This window comes from Mus caroli, unplaced genomic scaffold (assembly GCF_978045245.1).
Source record: "Mus caroli unplaced genomic scaffold, Mus_caroli_1 scaffold_6, whole genome shotgun sequence".
Classification (NCBI taxonomy): domain Eukaryota; kingdom Metazoa; phylum Chordata; class Mammalia; order Rodentia; family Muridae; genus Mus; species Mus caroli.
Genome location: NW_028227261.1, coordinates 99,389,665 through 99,407,174, shown reverse-complemented (window position 1 = coordinate 99,407,174; position 17,510 = coordinate 99,389,665). Strand labels below are relative to the sequence as shown.

At 45.1% G+C, this 17,510-nt stretch overlaps 1 protein-coding gene across 1 annotated transcript; it reads right to left on the bottom strand.

Moving 5' to 3' along the window:
* Positions 1-5,550: 5,550 nt before the first annotated feature.
* Positions 5,551-10,929, bottom strand: LOC110293314 (dolichol phosphate-mannose biosynthesis regulatory protein-like). Its single transcript, XM_021161192.1, has 2 exons — positions 10,924-10,929; positions 5,551-5,793 (listed from the first exon to the last, which is right to left on the bottom strand). The coding sequence occupies exons 1-2, from the start codon at positions 10,927-10,929 to the stop codon at positions 5,551-5,553; spliced, it is 249 nt and encodes an 82-aa protein (XP_021016851.1).
* Positions 10,930-17,510: the final 6,581 nt, after the last annotated feature.

Sequence of the window (17,510 nt, the reverse complement as noted above, 5' to 3'; positions counted from 1 at the left end):
ACTAATTCACTGTGTCAGTTGTTATTCATTAACAAATTATGTTCCTGACAAACTGCTCTAGTGTGGTACCCTAAGTACTGTAATTAAAATCTTAGGAAGTTGCATGTGGGCCTAATTGATTTCCTTAATGTGTTACTCAGACTAAACATTCCATTATTTTGTGTCTTGATGTTTATGAAGGGGTGGAACCGCCACTGCCATCCAGGCAGCAGGGAGATCTCTCTCTCTCTCTCTACAAAAACAGGGAGCCTTCCTGCTTGGGAGACCCTATTCATCTCCACAGCAGCCAGTGCCATTGCTCCTTCCACGGGCAACAGTCACATAGGAAGACTCGGAGAGTTCTTCCGTTGTGTTTATAATCTGTATGTCCTTCTTAGGGTTCCAAACTTGAGAAAACCATGCTGATAGTTTAGTGTTACCATGCAGACATGGAAGGCCACTCACCGTGAGTGACATCACAGCCTCATATCGTTTGGACCCTCCTCCTGTCACTCTTTGCCACAGGGAGGAATGAAAGAAGGCCTTAGGGCTGGTAACTGAGCAGCTACACTTCATCTACAGCTGTATGTGAGGCAGACAAATCCAAGTGGGGGTATTACATTTAAAATGCCATGCGCAGCCAGTACCTATACCGCAGTACCTTGAATTAAACTGCATGTATTTATCCATTCATGTATTCCACAGCTCCGTGTGTGTGTGTGTGTGTGTGTGCGTGTGCGTGTGTGTGTGTGTGTGTATGTGCACGCCTTGCATTTGTACTTGACAACTTGTAGGAATCAGCCTTTTGCTTCCACCACATGAGGTCCAGAAATCAAGCTCAGGCTAGCATCCTGAGGTGCAGCAGCCACCTTCACCCTCTGAGCCATCTCACCAGCCCCACCTTGTTTTGTTTTGTTTTGTTTTTTGAGACAGTTTCTCCACAGCCTGGGACTGGCTGAATGGCCAGAGGGCCTCAGGGGTCCTCCTGCCTCCTCATACCCAACAATACAATCACAAGTATGTGCTGCCACAGTGAAATGCAGATCCTCCTGTTAGCCCAGCCAGCACTTCACAGGCTTGGCTGCCTCTTCAGCCCTCAACAGCCTCTTCAGAAGCATCTAGTCTAGGCAAGTCCAAAGTTAGATTTAAAAACTATATATGCAAATTAAACTAAGTATACTAATGACGTATATTGTATCTTGGGCACTCTTATAATTTTAAATCTATTAGCTTTTTCCATTCTTGCTCAGTTCCTGTGAGGGCAGGACTCTTATAATCATCTCTGCTTTACAAATGAGAAAACAGAGACACATGAAAACAGAAGGAACTTGCCTAGACTCAGTCAGGCCCAGTCTGACTCTAAGTCTCATCTTGTGTCACATGCTGTCCCTCTACAGAGGAATAACAACTAGTGAGAAGACAGTATGTTCTTATGAAAACTTTTACACTAAAAATGAATCCTATTCCTATTTCACAACTAAGAAAACTGAGACCAGAGAGGTTGCTCAGTTGTCTAAAGCCTCACAGTTTGTAACTGGCAGGATCAGAATTTGAGACTAGGCCCAACTCTTATACTCTTAGTCTCTCTGCACCTTCTATAAAGTGAACACTATCTGAGAAACCATACAGGGATTGGGGCCAAATCGGTCCAACCAATTTAAAAACGCCCCAGGGATCTCTGCCCTAGATTTCTAACAGATGAAGGGTCCGGGCAGGCAGAGAGAGCAGAACCAGATGTGAAGGCACACCATCAGTAGCTGAGGCTGCACCTGGCCAGTGCATGCTCGCCCTATTTGGACAGCAAGGTTCTCCGATGACACCCCTTGCACCTCTCCCTTCTCACCCTCCGGCAGAATTCATCACAGTGGAGGGTCACAGGCGTCTCAGGATAGATCTAGCAGGCTCACTTTCCATCTCAACCCATCACACAAATAAAACTCGAGGCTTCGGAACATCACTTTCACTCCCCCCTCCCCCCATCCCCCAGGACATACAACAAAATGTAACTGCAAATTCTGAAAGGTAGAGAATTTATCCTGATTCTGATTTTAGAACTACGGCCTCTGTGAGGGCTTTCGTAACCGCCAGATTGTTTTAACAGGCCAGTTCTTACGCCACACAGCCGCTTTGGTTGAGAGCTCCTGGCACCCACTGGCTGATGTACGCACAATGAGTTCAGGAGAGCACCCAGGTCCTTTCCCTTGTTCTGGTACCACAAACTCACCAATTCATCCCATTCCTTCTGAGTCACTTCCTGTGTCCCTGGTTCCCAGGCTCCCTCCTGGTAAATTTCTGCTTCTCTCCAACAAGTGCCTTTGTGTGGCACCAAGTACAGCCCTCCAGATCAACTGACCCCTGGATGCATGGTCCAGACATCATACGTTCATTTCCTCCCGTGTCTAGGGCGACCTCCGACCGCCCATGCTTAGGAAGCGCCTTCTTCTGCAGAATACACTCACAGCTCAGTGATATCCTTCATGGTTAACTGTGCATCCCTCCCTTGCCACGCCCCACTGGTAAACTGGCTGATCACTACTATCAGCACACGGAATTCATCAGCTGCGTTTTGCGATGCATATACAGAGAGAGGATATATAGTATGTCTTTATCATTATTAGGTAACACCACAAATCATAATATTTATACTTATACAGTTAGTATGCATCTTTATTAATTTAAAGATTAATATTAGCAGTCAACTCACAAACTCAAAAAAAGCTCTATGTTTAAAGAATCATGAGACATGTTCATCTTTGCACTCACCGCTGTGAGTTTTTTTACACAGGCTCTTGGAAGAAAAATGTTGAGATCTAAAGCTCACTCCTGGGATAAGACTATTTTTCAATATGAGAGTTTTTTTTTTTTTTTTAACACTTTACAAGTGGCTAAAGAGATGGCTCAGAGCCGGGCGTGGTGGCGCACGCCTTTAATCCCAGCACTCGGGAGGCAGAGGCAGGCGGATTTCTGAGTTCGAGGTCAGCCTGGTCTACAAAGTGAGTGCCAGGACAGCCAGGGCTACACAGAGAAACCCTGTCTCGAAAAACCAAAAAAAAAAAAAAAAAAAAAAAAGAGATGGCTCAGTGGTTAAGAGCCCTGGCTGCTCTTACAAAGGACTAGAGGTTAGTTCTCAGCATTCAACCACCTCTGCGTTCCAAGAGACCCAGTGCCCTCTTCTGGCCTCTGTAGGCACCTGCACACTCACACATAAATAAAAACAAGTAAATCGCCGGGCAGTGGTGGCGCACGCCTTTAATCCCAGCACTCGGGAGGCAGAGGCAGGCAGATTTCTGAGTTTGAGGCCAACCTGGTCTACAAAGTGAGTTCCAGGACAGCCAGGGTTATACAGAGAAACTCTGTCTCGAAAAAAGCAAAAACAACAACAACAACAAAAAAACCAAGTAAATCATTAAAACAAACAGCCTGGCAGCTGCGGTGGTGGTAGTGATGGTGGTGGTGGTGGTGGTGGTGGTGGTGGTGGTTCATGCCTTTAATCCTACCTTTGGGAGGCAGAGGCACGTAGATCTCTATGAGTTCAAGGCCAGCCTGGTCTACAGCGTGAATTCCAGGACAACCAGTGCTACATAGTCAGACCCTTCCTCCAAATAACAACGACAACAACAAAAAAACAAAATTCAAAAAAAAAAAAAAAACCGAGAAAACCCCAACAACAACAAAAATGCTTGACTAAATGAGGGAGCTCAAATGCATACCACAGTCTCCCTTTGCTATGAGCCGCCATTTGTCAGGAAGGAAGAAAGGTATGCAAGCACCAGGGCAGCTTCCACTGTTCTCTAATTTGTCTAATTTGCAAAATCTTTGGCACAATTTTTTTTCTTGTTTTTTGGGGAAAAAATACCAGGGTTGGTCATATAATTGTACAAATATAAAGCAAGCTCCCACTCATTGTCTACGATGACAGCAGCCAAGACATTAGAAGTTGGAATGCTGGCACTGTAGGTTAAGCCAGGGTTCCACCAGCTGATGTAGCTCGTGTCCTTAGCCAGAGCCATGCCATGCCCTTGAAGAGGGAGATAAGTGCTTTGTCCAGTTGTGAACCTAAAACAGGATCGGTTATTAAAGGGTATAGAAAGATATAACAGCACCCAACCCATGAGGTATGGCTCGTCCAGAGTCTTCAACTATCATCACACACAATTTTAAAAGGACATTTTAGGACAAGTTAACTGAATAGACATTTCAGAGAAGATGTACACATGGCCAATAGATTTGTAAATAATAATAATAGTAGTGGTTGTATTATTATTATTACTACTACTACTATTATTGTTGAGACTTGAGAAATTACTTAGCAGTTAAGAGCACTGGGTCTTCCAAAAGACTTGGGTTCAATTCCAAGCACCACAGGGCGGCTCACTACTATCTGTATCTCCAGGTCTAATGGATCTGTAGCCCTCTTCTGGTCTCCATAGGTACTGCATTCAAGTGGTGCCCAGACAAATGCAAAACATATGCCAAACATTTACATATATAAAATAACAAAACAATAATAAACTTTAAAAAATTATTAATATCACTAATTATCAGAGAAGTGCATAATGTCAATTACAGACAAATTTAGTAAGTGTTGGGGCTGGAGCAAGGGCCCAGCTGCTAAGTGCTTGTGGCAGAAGGATGAAGATCTGAATTCAAATCCAAACACCAACATAAAAAGTCCAGCGCTGGGGAGGAGGAGATGGGAGGATGCCTATGGCCAGTACCTCATGGGTTGGGTGGTGGGCAGTCTATAAGCTCCAGGTTCAGTGAGAGACCTTTTCTCAATATAGTAATAATGTTGGCAAGGATGATGGTAGGACCCTGGGATCCTGGGACCTACATAGTGGATGAAGAGAAACAATTTCCACAAACTGCCCTCAAACCTCTACAAATTCTTTATGGCACATACATACATACATACATACATATATACAATGTAAAAAAATGTAAAAGTAAAATAAAACACAGGATTGAGGAAGAAACCTGACACAGACCTCTGGACTAAACACACACACACACATATATACACACACAGCCTCACCTATAATCATCTCTGTTTCTTTGTAAGTTTTCCAGAACAGGCTAGCTGGGGTTTGGTGTGGCTTCCTGGTTGTATCCGTGTGGCTCTGGGCTTTGTCCATCTTTCCCCAGGGCTCTCTAGGTCCAGAAATCCTCCTGGAGCCTAGTCAGTGTCAGACTTGGAAGAGCTGCCTTGTGAAGGGACAGGGGTTGTACAGAGAGGCAAGAAGGCTGCACACAGCCTGGAGCCTGCTCAGTCTATCAGCACACAGCAGGGTGAAAACCTGAGGTGAGAGAGCAGAACTCGGTAGGAAGGACAGGGAGCTTTGACTGAGCCCAAAGGGAATGAGTGAGTGACTTCCCAGTCCACCTTCCTCTTGGCTTCTAAAAGGATGATGAGAGGCGGGGCTCTGGTTTGTCAAGCTGAGCTGTGAGCAGCCCCTCCTCCCAAAGAAGGCTGTAGTGCAGCCAACTTGACTGTCTTGTAGACTGTGAACTTTGGTCCCTTCCCTGGAGGAGATATGGTAAGGCTCTCGCGGCCTAATTCCTGCTGGACCTTCATTGGACCTTCTTGGTCACCCTCTGGCTCTTCAGCATCACACACATGATGAACAATCCCACAAACGGGAGCAGCAGGAATAATGGGATGAGCACAGCAGAGGCTCGGGGCAGGAAGTACTTGTGGATGACACGCTGGCTGTCAATGAATGCCGAAAGAATTACCCAAATGGTGTAGGAGGTAAAAATGGACTGGCTAAAAGCCATGAAGCCAAGTCCCACTGCTTGGTCTGTCCCGGTGGCCTGGAAAATAACGAAGGCTCCGCGGGTAAGATGGCTCTTAGTGACAGCGCACTAATGGAGGCTCAGAGCAGCCTGTTTATACTCCAAGCCTCTCATTCATTCAACAACGCGAGGGCTGATTAGAAGTGCTCTCGGGCTTAGACAAGTGTCAGGCCTCGTGTCACCTTTCCACAAGCTGTGTGGAGAGCGATCCAGGTTCGGAGAACCCAAATCCATCTCCAAAGGAAACTCCAACTCAGGGCCCTACACCTGGTACCCTCAAATCACAGAGGTATCACACCCCAAGCTCACAATCTCCCCAATTTAAGTGGTTTTAATGTTGGTCATGTTCCATTAAACTGATGCATTGACCTATAATACAGTGGTTCTCAACCTGTGGGACGCGACCCCTTTCACAGCCCACATTTAAGACTACCAGAGCCGGGCGTGGTGGCGCACGCCTTTAATCCCAGCACTCAGGAGGCAGAGGCAGGCGGATTTCTGAGTTCGAGGCCAGCTTGGTCTACAGAGTGAGTTCCAGGACACAGGGCTACACAGAGAAACCCTGTCTCGAAAAACAAAAAACAAACAAACAAGACTACCAGAGAGACGATGCCGGGGCCTAGCAAACACAGGAGTGGATGCTCACAGTCAGCTATTGGATGTATCACAGGGCTCCCAATGGAGAAGCTAGAGAAAGTACCCAAGGAGCTAAAGGGATCTGCAACCCTATAGTTGGAACAACATGATGAACTAACCAGTACCCCGGAGCTCTTGTCTCTAGCTGCATATGTATCGAAAGATGGCCTAGTCGGCCATCACTGGAAAGAGAGGCCCATTGGACTTGCAAACTTTATATGCCCCAATATAGGGGAATGCCAGGGCCAAAAGAATGGGAATGGGTGGGTAGGGAAGTGGGGGGCGCTATGGGGGACTTTTGGGATAGCATTGGAAATGTAATTGAGGAAAATATGTAATAAAAAATATTAAAAATTAAAAAAAGACTACCAGAAAACCAATTTATTTATATTAGAATTCATAACAGTAACAAAAATTACAGTTAAGAACTAGAAATTAAACAAATTTACTTGGTGGTTACCAGAACATGAAGAACAGTATTAAAAGGTCACAACATTAGAAAGGTTGAGAGCCGCTGTATTTTTTTTAAAGATTTATTTATTTATTTTATGTATATGGGTACACTGTAGCTGAACAGATGGTTGTGAGCCTTCATGTGGTTGTTGGAAATTGAATTTTTTAGGACCTCTGCTCACTTGGGTCAGTCCTGTTCACTCCAGTCAACTCTGCTTGATCTGACCCAAAGACTTATTATTATACTGTAACTGTCTTCAGATGCACCAGAAGAGGGCATCAGATTTCATTACGGGTGGTTGTGAGCCACCATATGGTTGCTGGGATTTGAACTCAGGACCTTCGGAAGAACAGTCAATGCTCTTACCTGCTGAGTCATCTCTCCAGCCCTGAGAGCCACTGTATTGATTCTAATTTATAGTTTGAAAAAACACTACACAGTTGTGACTGCTTTCTCTAGGTCCAATGATCAGCCATATCGTGTTTTGTTTTGTTGGGGGTAGGGTGTGAGCAAGCCTTCAACTGAGCAGAAGCATCATCTATGGAGCTCGAGAGGCTAGGGGGCTTGGTCATGTTGGGCGCTCTGGTTAATTACCATTAAACACTTTACAGTGACAATGAGATGCCAAACATGTCATAATTTTCAACTTTAACCTTAGGGTGGTTAGAGAGGTTAGCTGGCACACATACCTGGAGCCGGCCCACCAGAGCCTTTCTTGTCAGTTATCTCTATCAATAGTCAAAGCTTTGCTAGTCTGTGCATTAAATAGCAAAGTGTTTAAAAAAAAAAAAAAAACAAAAACAAAAAACTGTGAACAATAGTATCCTGCTGAACACATATCAAAATTGAGCTCTTATTGGTAACATTTAAAATAGTTGGGATCTGTGGTTATAACTTCCTGGTAGGCTACTTTGCTACTACATGCAAGGACCTGGAATTGATCAGCAGCAGCAATAGTAGCTTCTTACTGTCATTTGTGCCTTTCTACATTCTTAAAGAATGTGTGTGTGTGTGTGTGTGTGTGTGTGTGTGTGTGTGTGTGTATGTGTGTACCCACACGCATGCCAGCAGGTGCACGGTGGGAAGCATACATAAAATCTCAGGTTGTTATTCCTCAGTTACTGTCTTATTTTATTTTATTTTATCTTATTTTATTTGAGACAGTCTTTGGCTGGCCAGCAATGACTCGCCTGTCTCCACACCCCCAGTACCCAGTGCTGGGGTTATAAACATGTACCACTGGGCACTGCTATTTCCCCCCTAGCATGCCGTCTGGGACTTGAACTGGGGTCCTCATGTGCTTTACTTTACCTAATGCAAGCACTTTACTGACTGAGCTCTCTCTCCACCCCCGGAGAATGAATGTGAGAACTGGCTGAAATATCTCGTTGCTCATACTGTGAGAGTTTTAGGATCCAAAAGAAACTGCTATCCTTCCACTGGGGAAACTAGATTGCTGAAAGCCTTTGTGGGCAGCCACCAGTGTAGGGCCATCGACCAGGAATAGCCTTGTTATCTGATGTCGACTGTAAGGGTGACATTTCTGTCTCTGCAGTCTTGGCTTTTGCCTCCATTGAACAGAAGCTCATGTGAGGTGCTCATCAGAGCATCCAAAGGCCAGACAGGGGCTGCGACTTCATCAAGCTTCCCAAATAGACAGTGTGAGTGGCTTTGTGCTTACTCGCTTGCTAGTGATTGTGTCTTTAGCAAATGCTTGTGTGGCAGACTCTGCACTGAGACTGGCTTTCATTATATGTTATAGCAAGGTTACACTTGCCTCAAGTTCCTTAGGGTAGCTAGTGTTAGCTGAGAGAGAGAGAGACAGAGACAGAGACAGAGACAGAGAGAGACAGGCAGAGAGACAGGCAGACAGACAGACACAGAGACAGACACATAGACAGACAGAGAGACAACAGGCAGACAGATAGACAGACAGATGCAGAGACCCTAAGAGCCATGATTAAAAAATTAGTTGCATTCAGCTCATAGGCCACCCTCATCACTCAGAGCTATAGGCAGAGCAGAAGATGCTGGAGAATCAAGGAACATAAGGGACAACTGTGTGTCAACATAACCCATAGAACTGAGAGGTCCTCCGACGCCCAGAGTTGAACTGATAAGAAAGACTCAGCAAAGAGAATCTTCCAAGGAAGATCATTCCACATTGGATTGTGAAAGGAACTGGAACACTCTTAAGTTGTCAGGCACCCGAGAGGCTTCCAAACTCATAGATCCAGTTTGAAACCCTGGTATATGCAACAAGAAGCATTTTCTGAGCATTTTGTTCTATTTAAACTTGGTGTTTTAGCTAAGAAATTCGCATTTTTGGAATAACATTGTGGAAATATGGAAGAAACCTATTGAACCTAATATTCTCTCTCTCTCTCTCTCTCTCTCTCTCTCTCTCTCTCTCTCTCTCTCTCTCTCTCTCTCTCTCCCTCTCTCTCTCTCTCTCTTCCCTCTCTCCTTCACTCCTCCCTCCCTCTCTTCCTTTTTCTTTGTTGGTGGGAGTGGTGGTTTGGTTTGGGGTTTTTTTTGTTGTTATTGTTTGCTTGTTTGTTTTTCAAGACAAGGCTTCTCTGTGTATCCCTAACTGTTCTGGAACTTTCTCTCTAGACCAGGCTGGCCTTGAACTCACAGAAATGTACCTGCCTCTGCCTCTCTGCCTCTCTGCCTCTCTGCCTCTCTGCCTCTCTGCCTCTCTGCCTCTCTGCCTCTCTGCCTCTCTGCCTCTCTGCCTCTCTGCCTCTCTGCCTCTCTGCCTCTCTGCCTCTCTGCCTCTCTGCCTCTCTCTCTGCCTCTCTGCCTCTCTCTCTGCCTCTCTGCCTCTCTCTCTGCCTCTCTGCCTCTCTGCCTCTGCCTCCCGAATACCGGAGTAAAAGTCATGAACCAGCAGACACAACTGAGCCTAAATTTTTTCCTGTCTCACTTTTTCCGAACTGTCAGTGAGCCAAACAATGGCAAAGACCAGAACAGACTAGCCACTGAACAAGAGAGCTGCCTGCCTTGGTATGTTGTCTGGGTGGAAGCTAGTTGTGGTAGATTGAGTAAGAAAAGACCCCCAGGGCCCAGGCATTCAGACATTTGCTCACCCCATTGGCGGCACTGTTTGTGGAAGTTTAGAAGGTACAGCCTTGAAGTTTGTCACTTGGGGCAGGCTTTGAGAGCCTGTAGCCTGGCTCCACTCCAGTTTGTTCTCTCGGGTTCACGCTTGCAGCTGAGGATGTGCCTGCCCTCTTAGCTGCCTGCTTTGTCTGTCACGTCTGCCTGCCACCATGCTTCCCCACCATGATAAAACCTTATCGCTCTGGAATGAATATAAACCCTTTCTTCTATAAGTTGCCTTGGTCTTGGTGTTTTATCATACCGACAGAAAAGTGACCAATACTCTAATGCAGTGGATCTCAACCCACGGTCAAGACCCCTTTGGGGGGCTGGGTATCAGGTACTCTGCATATCAGATCTTTTATTATGGTTTATAACAGTAGTAAAAGTACAGGTATGAAGTAGCAACAAAATAATACGATTAAGGGCCACTGAGACATGAGGAATTGTGTTAAAGGGTTGCAGCATTAGGAAGGTTGAGAGCCACTGCTCTAGGGGCTGAGAAAGTCTGAGAAAGATGAATGTGAGGAGGTATATTGCTCCCTGACCCAGACACATAGGCAAGGTCTGATATCTCTAAGCTTCTGGCAGAGCCAGGAAGAAAACATAAGGACATCTCTCCCAGGCTGTCGGTGCAGGGCAACTAAGTGTCACCTGAAGAGACTGAAGAATCTTCGTTCTTATGTGGAGTGAACACTGAGAAGACTGGAGAGACTGCAGAGCTACCTAAGCCCAGAGGTGGGGACAGACACAGGCAACACCTGGAGAGTACATACTTGGCACAGACAACATCACCATTGTCATCTAGCACCCTTGTATAGGTGACAGGTCTAGGGTGTGTCTGCTGAGGGATTTTGAGCATAGCATCTGAGGAAAACAGAGAGGGAGAACTTGAGATCCATGCTTGGGCGCTCATTCGGTTTGAGGCCAGAGCCCAAGCTTTTGGGACTTACCTTCATTGTGCCTCTTTCCTATATCTGCAAATAAGATGCCAAGAAAATGAGCTAAATTGGGGTGGTGGGAGGGTCCTCATTGGAATTGTAGTGATTCTGGATTCTCTAAAAAGTGGAGACCAAGACAAGCTTGTGTGTAAGTTGTTTCTTTGGGATGTGGCACAGGAAAGGAATGCAGGAGGGAGGAGAAATGTAAGAGTAACCATGAAGTCGGATATTGCTATGTGCCTTGGGCTGGTACCCAAGACCTTTGCGGGACCTCAATCAGCGATCCCTCACCTGGGCTGGACTCTGCCGAATTTGATCCCTGATGAAGGCTGAATTTGATCTCCAGGTCCCACAAGTTGACATGAGAAAACTGACTCCAGAGAGCTTTCTTCTGACCACCACACATGCACCCTGGCATGTTGTGTGTGTATGTGTACACACTGACACATTTAAAAAACTTTTCCTCATCTGCCCTAGGTTTACCCCTCTTTAGTAAAGAGACGTCCATTGGAATTGGAATTCCATGACTTTCCAGGTTGCACACACCTGAGGGAGTCTCCACAGCTCCCTCCCAGCAATGCGATAGAGAAATCCCAAGGAAGAGAAACATGGAACAAGTGGAGCACTATCAGAATCCATACGCTCAACTTGTTGGCAGAGCAGCATCCGAAGAATCATGTGCTCTAAGAGAGACAGGAGGATATGAAGGGCACACACCCGTGTCTGGCATGGTATAGCTCTTGCATTAGCCAGGTTAACTTCTGCCCTGCACACAATCTCCTTCGTTAAAGGGCTTTCACTGTGTTCAAAGGCCAACCACATGGGCCTCTACAAATGACTTAATACAGAAAGCCTTGTGGTAAAAACTAAAGTTCCTATTTCTACAACTGGCAGAAGACATTGGATGTAATCAAGTTGTCTCCGGGTACCTTCTTGCTCTTCTCAAGAGATAGTACCATACAGAGCAGTGCTTCTCAACCTTCTTAAGGCTATAGCCCTTTAATATACCTCATGTTGTGGTGACCGCAACCATAAAACTATCTTTGTTGCTACTTCATAACTGTAATTTTGCTGCTGTTATGAATGCAAATTTAAATATCTGATGTGCAGGATTTCGGATGCGTGGCTCCTATGAAAGCATCACTCAACCCTCAAAGGGCTTGTGACCCACAGGTTGAGAAACACTGATATGTAGAATTAATACTAGTCTGTTATCAGCAGGCTGCATTCAGAGAAAGAAGACACACTCTGTTTCATCCATGGAGAGTGTCAGTCCTTGTACCATGACACGACACACGAGTAGCAATAGACAGAGGCCAGCTGACAACTACAGGCAAGCGATCCATCTATCCAGTTGATGGAGTCTGTTACAATTTGGATGAAAAATGTCCTCTCTACTCTCTCATTATTTGAACACTTGATAGCACTATTTTGAGAGGTCATGGGACCTTTAGAAGGTAGAGCCTAGCCCTAGAAGGAAATGTATTGATAGGGGATGAACCTTGAGTTTTATAGCCCAGACTCACTTCCTGTTCCATCTCTGCTTCCTGATCTCAGATTGAGCAGTCAGCCTCACACTCCTGCTGCCCCAGCTAAAAGCAGCTCGCATGCTCATGGCTTCCTGCCACTGTGAACTATCTTTCCAACTGTGATTCTAAATAATCTGCCTTCCTGCAGCTGCTTCTTGTCAGGTGTTCGGCCATAGCAACAGGAAAGGTTACTAATCCAGGGTCCTCCTCCAAACCGCTGTTCTCCAAGAAGCACTACTTTACAACACAAAGAGCCACTACTTACTTGCTTTCATAGGTTCATGCATAAGCCTCTTATGTACACATTTTCATCTTTGGCCTTCTTAATTAGCTCTTGGGAAGGGGGCAGGGGAGGTCTGATTGACCAACCAAATTGTATGCCACTCGACAGGACCCTGAGTATCTCCACTCCAGGCCATTTCACCCTCCATATAACTTAACCCCTAACTACAATTGTTCATAGCTTAGTCAGCTTTCTTCATGTGTCACGCTGTCCTTTAAAGTCACTAACTTTCATGGCCACTCTCAAGTTCTGTTTCCATCCCATCTTATGAGTTTGAAAGCCTGATATGTCCAGACCATGATGGCAGCACTGTTATGCAATTGTCTGCATTCTGTGGTCAGAACAGTGCACTTCAAATGGAGATTATTTCTCTGTTGCAGAAAACACACCCTCTCACTAGAACCCTCCTGATGGCTACCACAACTGTCTAGTTGTGGTGCTTGCTAGGAAAGTCTACACATCATCTTTAGCCAGGACATTCACTAATATCCTGAGACGGCTTGCTTCATATCCAGCCCAGGTTTTCTTTTGCCTTGTACTCTACTCTTAAGTGATATTCTTCCTAAGTGTCACTCTACAAATCCATGTATCTCATCCACCAGTGCACCTTTCTCTTAGTAGAATGAGAGACTCTTTGAGCAGGAAATGCCCTGGCTTAGCCCCTAACGAATTCCTGGAAAAAGTCATTGATGTAGCACATCTCTTAGTGTTTGAGGATTAGCATGTGGTACACAAAATGTTACCATGAACAATTTCTTACAGATGATTATTAAAGCAGTAACAAAAAAAAAGATAGGGATTCTCTGTTCAGGGACACAAGTTCCTATAGTTTCCCTTTCCATAATAATGTGAACATATTTTGTACCTCCCAAGTAATGGATATCAGGAAAAATGCATTTACCAAGCTAAAAGCCATACACCTTGTCCCACAGACTATGTTGATATGCTCAGGTAAAGTCTCACACCTCACTACAGAAGCTGCAATCAGGGGCCATCATCCAATCTGATCCTATAGCTACCATAGGATCCGTAAAAGGAAGTCACACAGGAATATAATAGAGACCTTCCTTCCTGTACCCTTTAAGCTCTTAATGACGGCACTAGCTTTGACTCTGGCCATGTGGCATTGGTTTTGATATCTCAGTTAGAGAAGGATGCACAAGTAGGTTCCCCCACCATCAGAGCCTTGCGCTTGGCCCTTTCTTCCACGGTGGTACAACATAAAGCATGCCTCAGGAGTATTGGCTCAGGGAATGGGAGGAGGGAGTGCCTGTCCATCACTTCTCAGCTGCTCACTATCAGGGTTTGCCCCATGAGCTTTAATCCCTCAGCCCTTGCAGAGTTTCCCGACATGAGACACAATATCGCTATGTAAGGGATAAGAATATGGTGCGGCTACACTGATGTGCAGGTAAAATACACCTGTGCAAAGCTAACCGTCACAGCTGTGATAGAAAGAAACCATGAGGCTATCTATACAAGGTGCCCTGTGTTGGAGTATATTAGCAATCATACTGCTTATTAACTTATTATTACCTCTCCACACTATCTGATCCATTAATGGTTAACTGTTTTTAACTGTTAAGAGTCTCCTTTTAAGTAATGCCTAACTTTGTGGGCCATGAAGTAAGCACTAAGTTTTCTACCAGCTCACAGTCCTTAGGATTCTCATACACCTCCACAAGTAAAGAAAAGGGGGATGGGAACTTCCTGGGTAGAGTGTCAACTATCCTGGAATGAGAACTGAGTGGTACTTGGTAGGGAGATATGAACAAATATCTAGTCTGTTCACCCCAGATGGAGTAGCAGCAACAAACCAAGTATTCCACCCATCTAGCTTAAGGAACCCATGAGCTAATTGGGGTTCCTTACAGGAGAGTGGATGACTCAAAGATACCACTAAAAAGTCCACCGCAGCATGGGCCACAGCTCACAAAAATTCAATCCCTGGAGCTCTCCGAAGAGCTTGCAGGCCAGATAGTGTCCTCTCCCCTACAATTAGACCTGAGGGATCATTAGCGTGTAAGTTTCACGAACTTCCTGAGACTCCCAAGTATAAAAGGAAAGAAGGGAAATGTGGGCTAGTGTGGTCCTCTCTTCAGATGTCAGGAAATGCTTTCATTCCCCCATTATCTTTAAGTATGATGTCAGAGCTTATAGGTGAAAGCAAGACTAGACAAAACTGTAATTCCTGTATCCTAGGCTGGCCTCCAACTTGGTACATATCCAAGAGTGCCATCATTCCAGTTTATGCAGAACTAGGAATCAAACTCAGAGCTTAATGTGTGATAGGCCAGCACCATACCAAGTGAACTATACCCCCAGTCCTAATAAAGCTATAATTATTTTTGCTTTGATATATTAGAAATCAAACACTGACTCCTATTTTAATCCTTCACACAAGCCAGAGTCTAGACCGTGTCAGTTGCTATGCAGTTGCCCAAAACGGTCCTTTCTAAAACTCATCTGTCCAGCCGAACTAACCGATCTATCAAGATATAAACTTCCATCATGGCTGCAGTGAACCAAGACTAAAATCAGCTCAATTAAGGCTTTCCACAGTGTCAATCCTCAGGGTTTCAAGGAAGCCCTGAGGGAAGGAAGCTGTGTGGAACTCTGACCTCAGGCATCTAGAGTCTGTGCACAAAGGGAGAATCCATAGCAAGCATGGGCACAATGTGTGAGCTGCTACTACACACCAGTTTTTTGTATTTTGTTTTTTGGTTTTTTTGAAAAAGCACATTATTCCATCTAATTCTCACAGCTATTCTGCAGGCAAGGATCTTTCACCCATACCGACAAAGGGAAACTGAGGCTCACAAGCATCCAGTTATTTATGCACAGGTGATGAAATTGGTCCTTGGATGATCTAGGAACCAAGGTCAGCTCGAGCTTGTTGATGACGGCCTATGCTCTCCCAAACAAGCTCCCCCCACCACAGCATAAGGAGGTGGCCTACAGCTGTGTGTACTACATTCCACACTATGGTACTCCTTGAAGAAGACCTGAGAAAACCCCGAATCACATCCACAAATGCTACAGTACTGTTGAATACTCTAATATAGGGGTGAACCTTCTTTCCTTTCCTTCTGTTTTTTCTCTCACCCTCCCCCCTTTTAAAAAAATTTTAAACGGAACTGTTAAATGCCTAAAAATACTTTAATAAAAATCTTAGGTCAGAAAGCTGGAGAGATGGCTCAGTTATTAGCACCTGATGCCCTTTCAGAAGCTCTGAGTTTGTTTCTCAGAACCCACAGAGCCACATGTAACTCCAGCATCAGAGGATCGAAGGCCCTCTCCTAGCCCCTGAGGGTGCCTCCAAACACACAGAAAACGGCACACGTATACATATACTGTTTTTTAATCTAAGAAAACAAAGCAAGCAAACAAAATACTGTGAGCACCCAACTCGCCAGCAAGAACGATGCCACAACAGGATCCTTCTGCACACGTTTCTTGGGAGGGCTTGATGGCAGAGGCGAAAAGACCCCAAGCCCAGAACTGGTGCTGCTTATATAGGCCTAGGAGAGGCGTGTCTTACACCCAGATCCGTTATGCTTTCAGTACCTCATTTACATATCTACATCCAATTGGTTGTGCTCTCATTAACATACCTCATTTACATATCTACACCCGATTGGTTATGCGTTCACTACCTCATTTACATGCCCTGGGCCAGGCAGTGACTCGGCAATAACTCTACTGCATATGCGCACATTGGTTGTTTACCCAAACTTATACGTGGTGGCCAGCAGTAGCCAGCGCCACCTTGCAATGGCATATGTGGCTTCCCACAAAATACCACCTCAACTCTGAGGTTATAAATGTCTAAGCAAACACGTTTTGATTTGTTTTTAAATTTTCCTTTATTTTTATTTGTATGTGTATGAGTGAGTGTTTTGCCTACGTGTATGTCTGTGCACCATGTGTGCAGTGCCTTCTGAGGCCAGAAGAGAGCACCAGCTCCTCTGAGTAACAAGTGGTTTGTGTTACCACATGGGTTCTAGGAGTCAAACTTAGATCCTTGTACCTGGGTTATCTGTCAGAACAGCCAGTGCTCTTACCTCTGAGCCATCTCTTTGGGCACATGCAGCTTATTAAATATAGTTTCAGACATATATGTGAAATACATATGTATATACTAGTTCTTAGGGAATTTTGTACACATTTTTATTGTATTCACCTCCTTCTCCAACTCCTCCTCCCATTCTCATCCCCCATTCTCTACCTACCTAACTTTGTATCATTTTCTCTTCTAAGATTCATCAAGTCCAATTTGTGCTGCGTGAATATTCTCGGATTTATGACCTTCCACTGGAGCACAGTCAACTCAGCAGGGGCTACAAAGACTCTGAAAGGAAACCCACTCTCCCTCTCCTGGCAGTTACCACTTGCCAATAGCTCCTCTGTGAGGGGTGGGAACTTCGTGCCCACTTCTCCTCCCCATGCTGAGAGTTGGTCTGGATTGAGCTTGCAGATCTTACACATGCTGCCAGAGCTGCTGAAACTCATGTGTGCAGCTGCCCTGCTGAAACCCACAGCTCTCCCCAACTCTCTCTCTCTCTCTCTCTCTCTCTCTGTCTCCCCCCACACACACACACTTCTTGGCTTAGCAAGTTATCCTCTAGCCTGTGGCTAAGTCGCACGTTTCAGTCAATCCATTTACACATCCTGTTTTACTGTTTGCGTCCTTAACTAAAATGTCTACGTGCTTTTGATGGAATCAGTTGTATTCACAGATTCTCCCTCTCACCCAGACTGTCAAAAGGATCTAAAAATTATCTGCC